A 13,586-nucleotide genomic window follows, 5' to 3' on the forward strand; every position below is an offset into this window, starting at 1 on the left:
TTTACCTCTAGGAATGAAAAATGAGTTTTAAGAAAGGTATAAATTACCCATAGTAATAATATTCGCATCTGTAACTCTGAATAATTATTGTTTCATTAGCATGTATGTTTAATTTTCCGGGCAATTGATATCCCGTTCTTAATATTTATTTAAACAATATTCCTAATCTCGTTACTGCTGCTTTCTTTCTGATTAACCTTGTAGTTTGATTTTTTTTTTATAAATTTTGAAATCAAAACTGTCTAATTTCTTTTAATAATTTTAATAACACAGGGAACCATTTTTTTAGAGGAAGTGCCTAGCACTATTAACACAATCATAATGAAAAACACTGATTTGTGTGTCATGTCATAATTAAATTTTATTTTAAATTTTGTTATCTCCTTCCAACGACAAGAAAAAATGAAAGTTGATCACTTAAAATGATATCATTATTTAATCCACTTGTTTTTTATTTTTACTTGCATTAACTGTTAACATGATTGGTTTCAAACTGTTGCGTTGGATCCACTGAGCAGAGAGGCACTCGGGTTGTATTTCGTATTGTGGCATTCAAAGGTAGATGATTCAGAGCTAACAGTGGTGTCGTTTTACAAAAATAGCCCCAGAGTCCTTTTTAGACACTCTCTAAAGACATCAATGGCGCCCAGATACATGTCACCTGCTGCAGTGGATTTGCATTTCGGTCGTGCTTAGAAGCCGTGCACTTTGAGCTGGTCCGACTTGGCCAGGCCGCACCGAGTCAGCCACTGGCAGATGTTCTCGCGCTGATCTCCCTGCAGCTGCAACACCTCGCCGTACTCGGGGTGCTCAATTACGGTGCCATTGCATGCAAATTCCTGCAAGCGAAAAAAAATTAAAAAATCAGTTTTATATTATTTTCACCACCAGAAAGAATGAAAATGGATAAGAAATGTCAAATATGTTGTAAATGGAAGATTCAAGAAATTTTCCAACTTTTAAAAAGATAATCTTTTAGATGTTAAATAACAATTTTAATGAGAAGAGTTCAAAGCTTTAGTTATGAAAAAGTGATATTGGGGATCTCCAACCTCGAAAACAGAACAGAAAGATAAGATTTTGTTGTTTGGTACTTTATCTTATTGATATATCATTAAACTGGACTTTAATTCCGAAAGAACACCACTTTATGAGACGATTCGAAGTAATTTGAAAATTCAGTAAAATCGATTTTTCTTGAATTAAATTACCTTTTTGCAGGCACGGACAATTTTCTTCAAATCATACTCCGCCGAGAGACCTTGCACTGTGGTCAGGGTTTTGCGTCCGTTCCTTTGCTGGATCCTTATATGTACGAATCCATCCTGTACGCCTTCGTCAGCACCCTTGTTTGCGTCCGCAAAGGGATCTGTAAATCAAATTTGCGTCAGCGCGCTTGATTTATTTTGTGAACTGGGAGAAGTAAACAGACTCGAGAATTTATTTTCTGGCACCAAGAGCAGCTAAGTGGCTTTGCCGAGTACTTTCAACATCTCTTTGCGAGATTGGCACTGCATCACGGGGATTTCAAGCGCGATGTACAGTTAGGACAATGTGCGAATTCAAGGATGAATTTACAAAAGAACAAACGGAATGGTAAAAATAAAATGAAAAATAATTGTAAAATTTGCATTATCGTCTGATAGGAGCGCGCCATATAGAGTAAAAGGACCAAACTGAAAGAATGGAAGCCATGAGACACTAAATAGGGAAGGAAAGCTTTCAAAGCTTCCAGAAGTTCGGTTTGACAGATGTGGGCCATGATTGCGGAAATGCGTTATGCAAGCATTGCGGTTGAAATTGAACCGGTGAAATTGTCACAATAACCATATAAAATACAATTTAATTTAATTGAATTCGACTTAGATGCAAATATTTGATAAGGAGCTCGGAAAAACTCGTGGGACACTGGGAAATTTCAAAACATTGGAGCTGCCATCTTAGAAATTGAGGAGTGAAAATTCTCGACAGAAAGGGTGTTTTTGTTTGACGTTTTTTCCGCTTACCAAATGTGGTGAGATTCTGGATGGACATATACGACAACAAGGAGAAGCACTAGCTTTTATATTCCTGCGAGATGCAATCGAAAATGTCAACCTCGGTGGAGATGATCGACGATTCGTTCACGAGAGTCTACGACCAAGAAATGACTATTTCGCGAAGGAATTCAAAGACGGATGTGACGTCACAGTGTGCGTCACGTCGATGCTCGCTTGTTCGATTTCAACTACTTTTAGCGCGAAACGTGTCGTGTGCACAAAATTTTATTTTTAGCATTCGTCGAATTAAAAAAGATATAATATGGTTTAATTTTTTTTACAATAATAATTTATAAGAGCGCTACTGTGCCATACAATATGAAAAAAAAATGTATCAATTACTCTCTGTAAGCAAGCTTTTTACAAAATATAAAAATTTGGTATTTATTAGCTTGGGAAATAATGAAATGCAAACAGATTAGCTGCGATAAAATTTTACTTTCAATAATTTGGATTATTGAACACATTTTTATCTTGAAAGATATACAATTGAAAATGTAAACAAACTTAATTAACTCAAAAATATATTTTATTTTAGGAAAAAAATCAAAATATGGTCAAATCAATATTAATTGTGCTCTTCAACGCAAAAAATAAATCACAATTACACGATCTGTTCCTGAAATACAAAATATTGTCGGAATGTAAATAAACCTAACATAATATAATGTTATAAAATACTTCTTGTGTCTGCTCAGTTTCCAATTCAAGTTTGTGATTACACTATAGATTGTGAAAACATAAATAATTAAAATTAAACACTGGCAATGATTTTCCGTTTAGGTTTCACCACGTTCGACTTGAGCTTATTGATGATCACCACAAGGTCTTTTGGTCCAAAGTCCTTGTGCTTCTTGCTGAAGACATTTAAGTAAATGCCGAGTACGACTATTGATCCAGCCCAAAAGTACCTTCGAATTTTAACATTAAATAATTTTTTCATAAGTTAAATAAATGCCGTGGACTTACTGCATAGTGAATGGTTTGGTGAAAGCCAGAAACGAGAGGGCAATGGTGACAGCCTTTCTAGCCGTGGTCACTGTGGCTGCAGCAAGCGCACCACACGTCCTCACCAGGGTCAGCACCACTTGAATCCCCAGATAACCCGTAAGTGAGAAAATTAGGGCATATCCATACGTCTCTACAGGGTGCTTTTGGAATAGAAGAAAATCAGTGACAAAATTATATCAGGCTAAAGGAATTTGTACCTCGGAGAAAAAAGCAAATCCTCGGAATAGATTTCCGGTAGTTAGTAAAATTAGGAACAAATAGACAAATCCTATTCCGTATGAGTAGAGGACAACCTCGGTGTTAGAAGCCTTGTGGCTTTTCATCGATTTCTCTTGCAAGTTACCAATAATGGCATCACAAAGCAGAGCACAAGATATCATCACAACACCTGCACACCATTTTGCGTTAAAATTGTAAAAATAAAAGCAGCATAATATATTATGTTTCAGCGTTAAGAGCTTTAAAATAATTTAAAAGCGTAATTTACACACCTATCACATTAAAATTAGGGGAAACTTCTGTGTCTGCCAGTGTGAAGAGAACCAGTCCCACACACATACAAATAACAGCAGACACGTCTAGGAAGCCGTATCTCTTTGATTGCAGCAGCACGCTTCCGATCATCACAGGTATCAGTTTGCAGCATTTGAAAATAACTTGTGTGGGATAATTTAAATATCCCAAGGAAGAGTTGGAGAAACCCATGGTTCCAAGGGTCAAGAGTGCAAGAACGCAATATGTTTTAAACGGAATTCTAATAAAAAAATAAAATGGAATTTTTGTTTCGATTAATAATTATTTGCACATTAAAAAAATTATACCTTCTTATCGTGTCATCTTTTATTCTCGTTTCAATTACTCCAAATATTGTGTAGTATCCGAATTGTACCAGTGTGAGTTGCCATCCCATTGACTTGAACCCTTCGAGGGTGAAAAGGAGCTCCTTAGAAATGAAACAAAAAATTTAAAAGACTTTTACATTATTTAAATTATTCCATACCTGCATGTATCCATAGAGTAAGTAAAATGCAAAAACAGCCACGCTGCACAAAAGGAATTGGACTTGCTGAGAGAAGTGGCTGATGTTGAAACATACAATTTTAGTTTCATTATCGTGATCTTTCTTGCGGATTGATTTTTGGTCCTCGTCGCCAATCAGAATTTGTGTTGCGGACATTGTTAGGCTCTTAACGTCAAAATTCTCCGACCTCACGGTGCTGTTGTATCAAATTCCTTCCGTAAGATTTGTGCCGAATGCTTCATTATCATTTTTAAACAAATTCATTAACTTATAGAATTCCGTCAGAAATTTTACACATAAATGAAAAACGACTGATCATAGAGCTGAATCACTTGAATAGTCTATTAAAGATTAAAAGAGGATAAATGCATGAGAGAAATTAGTGAGCTAAAAATATGTATGTAGTGTGTGTAATCGCTTTTTGCGGACGTGGATGAAAAAGTAAACAAAATTCCAAAATCGCGCCTTGACTGTCGATTTGTGATTGGCTCCGTAAACTTTGCGGCCTGTGCGCACCAATCAAAGCTTTGGGATTCTAAAAACAGCTGGGAAAACAGATTGCAGCTCTCTGATTGGTCGTTGGCACAGAACTTAAAGTTCTCCAAAAACTAAAAATTTAACCAAAGGACACAATAACCACGCAGATTTGGAAATTTGAACAAGTATAGACTTGTAAGAATGCCTTAGGTTTCATTAAACGGCGCAACAAGAACTAATGCGTTCACTTTTCCTGACGTCCGATCTTCCTTGTCAAGTGAGTCTTGTTTGTCGGGTCACAAAATATGTGCATGCTTGTCGACTCTGCAAGCGATTTCATTTTTATTTATAACAAATAATTTTTTAGTGAGCGTAGATTACCGCATACATGTACTCAAATGAAATCTGATTCTCTTCTCATCGTTAAAAATTTTCCCTTTATAGTGTGATGAAAAAAATCGCAATTCTGCTCTTCTTCTTTTTAGATATTGCAGGACGTCACTCCCATTATTGCAACCACAAATAATGGCTTCCCATAAACAGTTAGGCAGCTTTTGGTCCAGTGGTTGGAGTCCAAACTCTACCTCTGCCATCAATGAGGCCGAGGTGAAAATTTGGTGTTCAAATTTGCAAAGGCTGTGGAATATGTGTAAGTTTTTATATTCAAAATAAAACTCTATGGTATAAAATATGTCTGACTTCAGCACATCAATAATTAATTATTACTTTTGCAGACAAAAAGGATGAGCAATTCTTCAGTCTCATGCAGAGCAAGCTGGACAGTAGCCCAAACCCCTTCCTTGAGTCGCTCATGATTTGTAAAAGCTGTGAAGATTTTGGCATTCCTGGAAGGATAACATTGGCTCATGATGGTATTATTTAAATATTTAAAACCTAATAATTGAGTCATTAAAATTTGTGTACTTTCAGTGATGATGACCTTTCGATACTGGTTAGCCGATAACCAGCAAGCGTACCAGTGTCTAGACCAGGATGTCAAACTATCTGCCTGCAAAGTGATACCTTATTGCAACGACACAAATTTATCCCAGACCATCTATGCTGTCTTCAACATTGCCCAGGATCCTCAACTCGTAAAGAAAGTGGTTGATGATGAACTGGCTCGTAGAAAGTACAAAGAGGCTTGTCACTTGGCCTCTATGGGGCAAATCTACTCTCAGTATAGTGTGGAGCAAATTGTCGTGCCTCTTATCCTCCAAGACAAAGTAAATGTGGCTGAAGTATTTCTCGATGGTAGCCCCGAGCATCAAAAAGAATTAATTGTACTACTTGACAATATCCTTGGCATGAATGACATCAGCCAATTGCACCAGCTTGGCTTGTGAGTTATTTGGAAATTTAGTTTTTCAAATTAAAAAATTTTTCTACAGGAATCTCCAAGTACCTAACATGAAGTTGGGCAACTTCAACCCCAAAACCTTCAAAAAGTTGGTTTCTCGTCTTTCGAAGAAGTACAGACTGGCCGACCTTTGTCCAAACTTGAATAAGAAGAACAAAAAAGGAGCTCTTTTCTTCATGCTGAAGAAACGTTACATCGAAAAGACCATTGGTTTGTTCGATTTGATCTTTTTATGTGACCGTGTTTTGAAATTGCCACTTTTCAGGCGAGGAGAGTTGGCAAGAGATGGCTCACGAAGCCGTCAAAGATTCTAGAGAACTGCAAATTGAACTGATCCAAGGAGTGCATGGCTACGGTGCCCACAAAGATGTAGCATTCTGGGTGAAGCGTTACAACATCCTGGTATCGGACCTCCCAGAGCATGTGCAGGCCAACATTGATTTGAACTCCGGCAGGTATTTAATATAAAATTGGAAAATAATATTTATCTAAATAAAATTGGTAATTTTGTGCAGCTCTCTTGTGCCTTCGGAGGAACCAGTTTCTAAAAGAGACACATTTCTGCAACTACCACTGCCCTTTTCAAGTATTCTAATTTTAGACACTGCAAAAGGATTGTCCATGTTCTTGGATGAGAACTTACAGGTTTCTAGTTAAATTTTTCGTTCAAATGTAATAAACTGTTCAATTTTTAAATCAGGGCATAAGTATAGTTGGAATTGATGCTGAATGGAAACCATCATTTGGAGGGAAGCCTCCTGAACTAGCTCTTATCCAAGTCAGCTTGCCAGACAGAGTTTTCCTGATTGACATTTCTGTTCTGAAAGGACAAATGAGCAGTGAATTGCTGGACAAGTTTGGTGCTAAGTTTTTCTTCAATAAGAACTTGCTAAAACTTGGTATATATTTTCAAGTTAATTTTTTACAAAACATAATTTTGAATTACTTGTAGGATTTGGATTGAGCCATGATCTTAAAGCTATTGAAAATTCCCTTCCCCAAATTGGAAGCCCTTTGACAATGAATGTTGGAGGCTACTTGGATTTGCAAACTATGTGGCACATTTTGGCAGGCATGCACAATATTGTACTTCCTTACAAAGGTAGCTTAAAAAACATCCTGACACAATTAAATAATCACTTAAGATTCTGCAGCTAACCAGGACAGTGGACAAGGCTTGTCAAGTCTTGTTTATCAATGTTTAGGCAAGCCTTTGAACAAAGAGAATCAGTTTTCAAACTGGGAGAGAAGACCATTGAGAGAAAATCAAATCATCTATGCAGGTAAAAAAATAAAATATTAAACCGTGCAATAATCATGAATACTAAAAAAATATATACATTTTAGCCCTTGATGCGTACTGTCTTCTACAAATTTTTGACATCTTAAAGCATTGCTGCAGAGAGCAAAACATTGCTTTTGAGGATGCATGTCGAGAGTCCGTCCCTCATGCATTCAAGCCCTTCGTAAGTTATGTGTTTGCATGAGGCGTGCTTGGCTATCCCAGCATCTGTGCTTCCTGTTTTGACTGAAAGGACTAATTTGCTTTAGATTATAATATGCGTTTGAGTCTAAATTTCTTTTACTGGATGTTTGGCTTTTCATTTTCTTTTTTAAATGCCTTAATTATTGGATATAAGTGGCTTAAAAATAGAGCATGAAAGGTTGTTAAAAATCTAAAAATTTGGTTTTTCTCTTTAAATTGAACCTACGGTTGAAAGATTAAATTTTTACAGTCTCCTAGTAAACCCGAGAGTTCGTGCGTTGCGATACCGAAAAGTCCGAATCAACTTTCTCCTAGACCAAAACTACATGCAAAAGATGCAAAACTCCTTTGTGATATAATGGTACAAGGTCTTGGGAAGTATATGCGTAAGCTGGGTATTGACACAAAGTTAGTATCTAATCCAGTTCAACACTCGTACTGTGTCCGAGTGGCACTAATGGAAAGCCGATATGTAATTACTCGCGGAAAGTCATTTCAAGAGGTAAACTGTTTGTTAATAATGAAACGACAGAAATGCTTACTTTTATATTTAAAAATTTCAGTTTGCTAGTCAGCTGCCAGAGGGGCATGTGATAAATATTTCTTCCCATTATGTTGAAGAGCAAGTCGATGAGGTTCTGCGCTTCTTCAATATTCACGTGAGCCAAAGTGACATTTTTGCAAGGTGCATGGTAAGTGGATAATTAAAATTTAAAAATGCAAAAGTAATTGAAGGCATGAAAATATTTATCACAGGGATGTAACGGAGGAAATTTCAAGGAATTAACGTGCAGCCAAATCGTGTCACTGATTGATGCAGACATCCATGAAATAGATGGTATTCCAGTAAAGCACCAGAAAATCCCTCGGGCTCTGCTGGGTAAGATTGAAATCTTTCGAGTCTGTCAGGGCTGTGGTCATTGTTATTGGGATGGGTCGCACATTGAACGTTTTCTTAGGAGCAAGGTCGCTAAACGAATTCTTCCATCCAATTAGATATAATTAAGGCTATTTTTGTTTTAAATATTAATCTATGACAATTTAAAATATTACATTTATACCCTTATTGAACGTCACCCCAACAATAACCTTTTGAGTTAAGTAAGTGATCAGTATCAAGTATTATAGCAACATTTATATTCACCATGTTACTCATAAAAAGGCGTACCAATAAATTTACACTGTTTGGTAAACTTTACAGAATTGAATTTGACTCCCAATGCGATTGATTATGCAAATACTTATTTTTTATTTTATTATTAAGCGGATAACATCTTACGGTCGTTGAACTCTTCTTCGACAGCTTTTTCCAAAGCCTTCAAATATGTGATTGTGTCAGGACGTACAGTGGCTATATGCTTTGCATAGCCTAAGAAAGGAAGTTTCCTAGCATTCCGTCCGCTCAGCCCTTGTGATTTCCTAATAGCAGAGTTTCGTTATTTTTTCTCTTTTTTATAACTATAAATCACCAACTTACTTGGCAATTTCCATCAGGAAATCATTTTCGGCAGCCTCCAAAATGGGTTCATCTTTTTGCGAGAGTTGTTCATAGGCAATAAGCCCTTTCTAAAATAATCAATCGAGTAACAAAACAGTTTGTAGGAACATTGAAGTAATTCGTTATTTACCTTAATCAACTCTTTTATGCAGCTCTTGTAAATTTTGTACAAAACTTGGGCAGATGGAAGACCGATATATTTTTTTATGTCGGCTCTGTCGACAAAAGCTAAGTCAATGGCCTGCGTCACATTTGAAGTGGTCAAAATTAGCACATTTGGGAACCTATAAATATTTAAATATAAAAAAGGCCGAGATGTTAAAATTCTAAATTTTTACTTCCTGATGCTATCAATCTGGGTCAAAAGAGCATTTACCACTCGCATTGAATCGGCTGGCTCAGCGTCCGACGACCCTGCGTTCCTTGCGTGAGCCAAAGATTCAACCTCGTCAATCAAAACGCACAAGAAATAGTTTGGCTCCATGATGAGTTCCCTGATTTTGGAGAACATCTGCATGACCAACTTTCCTGACTAAATTCGAGTAAAATCAATCAATTTCTTGCATTTATATTTATAGGAAAAAATACTACCTCACTGAACCACTTAGAAAATAGAGAATGAGAGTTGATTTCAATCAGTTGACCGCAGTCAAATGATTCCGAGAGTCGAATAGCCAGCTTGTTGGCAAGGGCTTTGCAAAGGGTCGTCTTGCCTGTTCCTGGTGGGCCGTGCAAAAGCACGACCCTATTAATGGCTATGATGTCTTCGCAAACATTGTGCTTTGCAAAGAGCATAGCCGTCTTTGTGAAATTGAGCAATTCTTCCTTGACATCCGAATCATACTCCAGTGTGTCCCATATGTTGTCCAACTCTTTGCAAGGCAGCATGTAGTGAGTTGCTGATGGAATGGACTCTTCGCCTTCAATGTAGTCCATTTGCGGACCTGTGTCGTCCAGCTGGTATACATGGCATTCAACTGCATTCTTTTCTTCCTGAAAATTTCATGAATTCCGTTTTATTTAATTTTTATAGACACATAATATTAAGCGCAAAATTAAAAATTACATTGTATTATTAAGATTTTTACTTCAATTTAATCCCGCAAAAGCTGAACATGCAAAGGCAGATAAAATTTATGTACCTTGATTCCTTGCTGAAATATCCGTATTTTTGTCACATTTTTGTGGAGCACCTTGTCATCAAGGATATTTTTTTCTGGAATTGTCGATACATCCTGGGAGAGAGTCATTGATGGAAACCATTTGAGGATGTAGTTAGACAGCTCTTGTTTTGTCAAAGTGCTGATGTGAAAAAGGTAAAATATTAGCTCACTCTTGAAAAAAATAATACATAAAATAAGTTTTGCACATAAAATAATCACGCACCTTTGTGGATCCTGCTGGATTTCTAGATGAGTAACTCCCATTATGAACAATGCGAATAGAATAGATCTATCCAGAAGTCACAGAAGAATTAAAATGAAAATATAAATCGACAGAAAGAAAATAAAATCTGCCAAAAATAATAGAAAATATAAATCTGTGCAACGTCTCTGCCGCAAATCAAGTTTTAGACATTTTTTTACACATTCGCGCTATAAAAAACGAGATTGCAACTTGGCAAAATTAAACGAATCAAAAAAATTGTCAAATATCTTTCGATTTTCAGTAAAATTTGATTTAAAATGATTTAATTTAAAACTAAATGACATAAATAACACATATTTTGCAATAATTGTATCAGGTAAAATTAATTCAATGTAATATTTGACTTCATCGTGTTGGCTAAAATGGCTTTCACTGCCAATAACCGGGAAAGTCACACATGACAGATGTAAACAAAGTGCTGCTTGTATCTCATTTGGAATTTGATCTTAGTTTTGGAGCGATTTTTATGTAAATGTAACGTAAATATAATCAAGAATATGATGTTAAATCATTAAACAAGACTAAACTGAAGTATGGACTTCAACAAGCGTAAACTTCCGAGTTTGTACAACAAAAACGAACGCACAGTGCAGACGTCGATAAGCAAGTTCTTTGAACCAAAATCCGCAGCCTCGAAAACTGGTTCATCCATTAATTCTTCTGCGAAACCCGTCGCAAAAGTGTGAGTTTAATATATTTTAGCTTTTTATATTTTTATTTCACCCACAGATCAATAGTGTTATTGAGGATGTTTCTATAAATTATGCTCCAAATTAAATTTTTGTTTTCAGTCGACCCCATGGAGAAGTTCAGTTGCCAAAGTCAAAATCGCCTTTTGATGACGAAGATGATGATATTTTTGAATTGCCTGTGCAGCGTGAAGTGAGAGGTATGCTTTGTCTTCTTATAAAGTAAACATAATTATTTTTAACTCTTTTCATTTAGGCGTCAAAAATGTTTTAGATTTTCGAAATGGACAAAATGCCCAGAAGTCTAGTACTAGTAGTGGTATTAGTGGAGCAAAAATGGCCCAACGAGGGCACATTGCTGCTGGTTTGTATTATATGTTTATATTTATTAAAATTTAAAATAATAATAATTATTTTTAGCTCCGAAGAAAAATAAAGAAAACCCCTTCTTATCATCAAGCAGCGACGAGGAAGCAACAGATTTTGATCCTGCCCTTGTGGTTAGTAACGCTAAGAAGCTTCATTCAATTTCAGAATTTTAATTTAAAATTTTCAGATCCAAGATGCAACGAGTGACGAATCTCCATCCAAGTCTCCTGTGATAGAGAGGCGAAATCCAATGTCTCTAAGTCAAGCTCGTAAACCTTTGTTCATTCCTCGGCAGCCTGTAGCCAGCACCGCCAAATTTGTTGACGTGAAAACGGTAAAACCAGGGCAACGCAAAGAGGAACCACAATTTGAAGAAGAGGATTTTGATGACATTTGGGATGATGTGCCTAAATTCAAAGTGAAAGAGCCAAGCAAAAAGTTTGCCCCAGTGAACTCAACTGGCAATGCTGAATTTGAGCTCAAGAAGCCTTCCATGTTACAAAAGAAGCAGGAGCTGGTCAAAAGCGTTTTGCTAGGCAGCGAAAAGCCAAATAGAAATTCCATCAAAACTGAAGAACTCTATTTGAAAAATTCCAACGTCATGAAAAGCATGCCAAAAGCTGTTTCCGAAAATGATTTACGACCTTCCAAATTTTCAACCAAAGAGGGTGGAGATTTAGCACCAAAAACCAAGGCTCCAAAACCTCTAGTGGAAGCTGCTAGAAGTTTTCAGAAGACAAGAAGTGAAACCAACGTAGAATCTGCTGGAAGCTTCCAAAAGACAAGTAGCGTTACCAACGATTTCTTCAATTTTGACACGGACTTGCTCCTGCCCGATGATGACGATGATTTCGTTGATGTTACACCTGTTTCAAAAAAGACTGCTCCTTCAACCTCTACTTGTAATATTCCTAAACCACCTGCAGATGTTATTCCAGGTATCGTTATTATTTTTTTTAAATGTTAATAATGTAATAAAAATTTGATTTTAGAATCAAAATTAGTCATGTTTGAGAATGACGTCAACAAATGGGCTGCCAGTGTGGATCTTTTAAAGTCAAACCCAGATGATGTAAGTTTGATCACTGAAATGAAAATATTATTCATCGCAATCATTTTAATTTTAGGACCAATGGACACTTTTAGAGACAAAGAAAAAGTTGCAGAGTGTGTACAACGAATTCCCAGACCTGTGCATTATGATGCTCTCGCTTGACCTAAAGGAAATCAAACCGACAACAGTTTTTAAAATGAGGATTACTGCTCAGCGGGCCAAAGCTAAAATTATATTGTTAGAAAAGAAGCTGGCAAGTTTTTCTCAAGAAGATGTCATTCCAATCTCTGCAGCGCCCAAAGAGCAATCAACTTTTGTAACTCCTCCACGTAGGGAAAGTAACCAGAACACAAGTGGCCATGCATCCTCCTCAACTAGTGGCTACATGTCTGCCAATAGAAATGATTTTTCTGAGGGCTTCCAGGACAACCGGAACTTTGATTATCAGAGTAATGGAGGTTCTGCCCTACAACGTAATTATAAATTATTTTGTTAGAAATTTGAACTAATCCCAAAATATAGCATCTACGAAGCCACCAGAAGAAATAGATCTGATGTCTGCAATCTTCCACAAGCAGTCACCTGCGTCTCAGAAAAAGCTTTCTCTAAACAAGGGTCAGTTTCATGGGCGGCTGAAAAATGATGCGGACAATCCTTCTTTCCAAGGTTTCAACCACTCCTTCAGTGATCAAATGAAAAGAGTAAGTTTTTTAATGACAATATATTTAGATTTGAGGCTAATTTTTCCACTTTTTCCCCAGCTTTTCAAAGAGAAGTTTGGCTTGTCCACATTCCGCACAAATCAGCTCCAAGCAATCAATGCTGCTCTTCTCAATCATAACTGCTTCGTTTTGATGCCTACCGGAGGAGGCAAGTCACTCTGCTACTAACTTCCTGCCCTTGTAACTGGTGGAGTGACTATCGTTGTTTCTCCATTAAAGTCCCTCATCCAAGACCAAGTCAACAAGCTCAACACTCTTGGGGTAAATTTTTAATGACATGTAGCATCTTAAATTAAAATACTATCATTTTTAGATTTCTGCTGCTCACCTCTCAGGGGATTTGAACTCCGACAAGCACAATTCTATTTATAACCAACTCAGCTGTAATAATCCTGGTAATTGTTATAAACTGCAAGGAAAAAAATGTAGCTT

At 36.6% G+C, this 13,586-nt stretch overlaps 5 protein-coding genes and 1 long non-coding RNA gene across 8 annotated transcripts; 3 read left to right on the forward strand and 3 right to left on the reverse strand.

The window, feature by feature from the left end:
* Positions 1-359: 359 nt before the first annotated feature.
* On the reverse strand, positions 360-2,180 carry LOC132193541 (eukaryotic translation initiation factor eIF1). Its single transcript, XM_059614272.1, has 3 exons — positions 2,007-2,180; positions 1,212-1,369; positions 360-839 (listed from the first exon to the last, which is right to left on the reverse strand). Exons 1-3 carry the CDS (start codon positions 2,032-2,034, stop codon positions 693-695), a joined length of 333 nt encoding a protein of 110 aa, XP_059470255.1. The 5' UTR covers positions 2,035-2,180; the 3' UTR covers positions 360-692.
* On the forward strand, positions 941-2,933 carry LOC132193542 (uncharacterized). Its single transcript, XR_009441468.1, has 3 exons — positions 941-1,596; positions 1,647-1,808; positions 1,867-2,933. It is a non-coding gene; the product is annotated as an uncharacterized LOC132193542 (long non-coding RNA).
* Positions 2,551-4,495, reverse strand: LOC132193540 (adenosine 3'-phospho 5'-phosphosulfate transporter 2). Of its 2 annotated transcripts, XR_009441467.1 has the most exons (7): positions 4,051-4,495; positions 3,872-3,993; positions 3,542-3,804; positions 3,248-3,438; positions 3,009-3,190; positions 2,721-2,950; positions 2,551-2,658 (listed from the first exon to the last, which is right to left on the reverse strand). XR_009441467.1 is itself a non-coding variant. In XM_059614271.1 (6 exons), the coding sequence occupies exons 1-6, from the start codon at positions 4,225-4,227 to the stop codon at positions 2,794-2,796; spliced, it is 1,092 nt and encodes a 363-aa protein (XP_059470254.1). In that variant the 5' UTR covers positions 4,228-4,495; the 3' UTR covers positions 2,551-2,793. The 2 variants fall into 2 exon arrangements, 1 of the variants encoding a protein (XP_059470254.1); XM_059614271.1 differs by having other exon boundaries at positions 2,551-2,950.
* Positions 4,496-4,637: 142 nt separating this feature from the next.
* On the forward strand, positions 4,638-8,587 carry LOC132193537 (exonuclease mut-7 homolog). The gene is made up of 14 exons (XM_059614267.1): positions 4,638-4,825; positions 5,034-5,197; positions 5,283-5,420; positions 5,479-5,890; positions 5,940-6,118; positions 6,174-6,363; positions 6,424-6,553; positions 6,609-6,807; positions 6,861-7,010; positions 7,063-7,191; positions 7,256-7,374; positions 7,645-7,896; positions 7,958-8,086; positions 8,151-8,587. Exons 2-14 carry the CDS (start codon positions 5,074-5,076, stop codon positions 8,388-8,390), a joined length of 2,391 nt encoding a protein of 796 aa, XP_059470250.1. The 5' UTR covers positions 4,638-4,825; positions 5,034-5,073; the 3' UTR covers positions 8,391-8,587.
* On the reverse strand, positions 7,940-10,471 carry LOC132193538 (pachytene checkpoint protein 2 homolog). The gene is made up of 7 exons (XM_059614268.1): positions 10,279-10,471; positions 10,035-10,194; positions 9,484-9,885; positions 9,231-9,424; positions 9,023-9,176; positions 8,872-8,960; positions 7,940-8,813 (listed from the first exon to the last, which is right to left on the reverse strand). Exons 1-7 carry the CDS (start codon positions 10,317-10,319, stop codon positions 8,654-8,656), a joined length of 1,200 nt encoding a protein of 399 aa, XP_059470251.1. The 5' UTR covers positions 10,320-10,471; the 3' UTR covers positions 7,940-8,653.
* Positions 10,472-10,730: 259 nt separating this feature from the next.
* LOC132193643 (uncharacterized) lies at positions 10,731-13,552 on the forward strand. 2 transcript variants are annotated; one of them, XM_059614431.1, is made up of 10 exons: positions 10,731-11,002; positions 11,112-11,209; positions 11,266-11,373; positions 11,430-11,509; positions 11,566-12,316; positions 12,371-12,450; positions 12,506-12,905; positions 12,955-13,133; positions 13,194-13,415; positions 13,468-13,552. In XM_059614431.1, exons 1-9 carry the CDS (start codon positions 10,854-10,856, stop codon positions 13,320-13,322), a joined length of 1,974 nt encoding a protein of 657 aa, XP_059470414.1. In that variant the 5' UTR covers positions 10,731-10,853; the 3' UTR covers positions 13,323-13,415; positions 13,468-13,552. The 2 variants fall into 2 exon arrangements, with proteins under 2 accessions (XP_059470414.1, XP_059470415.1); XM_059614432.1 differs by having other exon boundaries at positions 11,284-11,373.
* Positions 13,553-13,586: the final 34 nt, after the last annotated feature.

This window comes from Neocloeon triangulifer, unplaced genomic scaffold, assembly GCF_031216515.1.
Source record: "Neocloeon triangulifer isolate White Clay Creek 2 clone unplaced genomic scaffold, ASM3121651v1 ptg000004l, whole genome shotgun sequence".
NCBI classification, from domain to species: Eukaryota; Metazoa; Arthropoda; class Insecta; order Ephemeroptera; family Baetidae; genus Neocloeon; species Neocloeon triangulifer.

Coding starts and splice junctions, on each gene's coding strand:
- LOC132193541 (XM_059614272.1), bottom strand. CDS start 2,034: ATGTCCATCCAGAATCTCACCACATTTG. Junction 1,370..2,006: donor CCAGAATCTCACCACATTTG/GTAAGCGGAAAA, acceptor TTTGATTTACAG/ATCCCTTTGCGGACGCAAAC. Junction 840..1,211: donor TTGTCCGTGCCTGCAAAAAG/GTAATTTAATTC, acceptor TTTCGCTTGCAG/GAATTTGCATGCAATGGCAC.
- LOC132193540 (XM_059614271.1), bottom strand. CDS start 4,227: ATGTCCGCAACACAAATTCTGATTGGCGACGAGGACCAAAAATCAATC. Junction 3,439..3,541: donor CCCTAATTTTAATGTGATAG/GTGTGTAAATTA, acceptor AATGGTGTGCAG/GTGTTGTGATGATATCTTGT. Junction 3,191..3,247: donor GATTTGCTTTTTTCTCCGAG/GTACAAATTCCT, acceptor CTATTCCAAAAG/CACCCTGTAGAGACGTATGG.
- LOC132193537 (XM_059614267.1), top strand. CDS start 5,074: ATGGCTTCCCATAAACAGTTAGGCAGCTTTTGGTCCAGTGGTTGGAGT. Junction 6,119..6,173: donor TTACATCGAAAAGACCATTG/GTTTGTTCGATT, acceptor GCCACTTTTCAG/GCGAGGAGAGTTGGCAAGAG. Junction 8,087..8,150: donor ACATTTTTGCAAGGTGCATG/GTAAGTGGATAA, acceptor TATTTATCACAG/GGATGTAACGGAGGAAATTT.
- LOC132193538 (XM_059614268.1), bottom strand. CDS start 10,319: ATGGGAGTTACTCATCTAGAAATCCAGCAGGATCCACAAAG. Junction 10,195..10,278: donor ATCCAGCAGGATCCACAAAG/GTGCGTGATTAT, acceptor TTTTCACATCAG/CACTTTGACAAAACAAGAGC. Junction 9,177..9,230: donor CAGATTGATAGCATCAGGAA/GTAAAAATTTAG, acceptor AAATATTTATAG/GTTCCCAAATGTGCTAATTT.
- LOC132193643 (XM_059614431.1), top strand. CDS start 10,854: ATGGACTTCAACAAGCGTAAACTTCCGAGTTTGTACAACAAAAACGAA. Junction 11,374..11,429: donor ACGAGGGCACATTGCTGCTG/GTTTGTATTATA, acceptor AATTATTTTTAG/CTCCGAAGAAAAATAAAGAA. Junction 11,510..11,565: donor ATTTTGATCCTGCCCTTGTG/GTTAGTAACGCT, acceptor TAAAATTTTCAG/ATCCAAGATGCAACGAGTGA.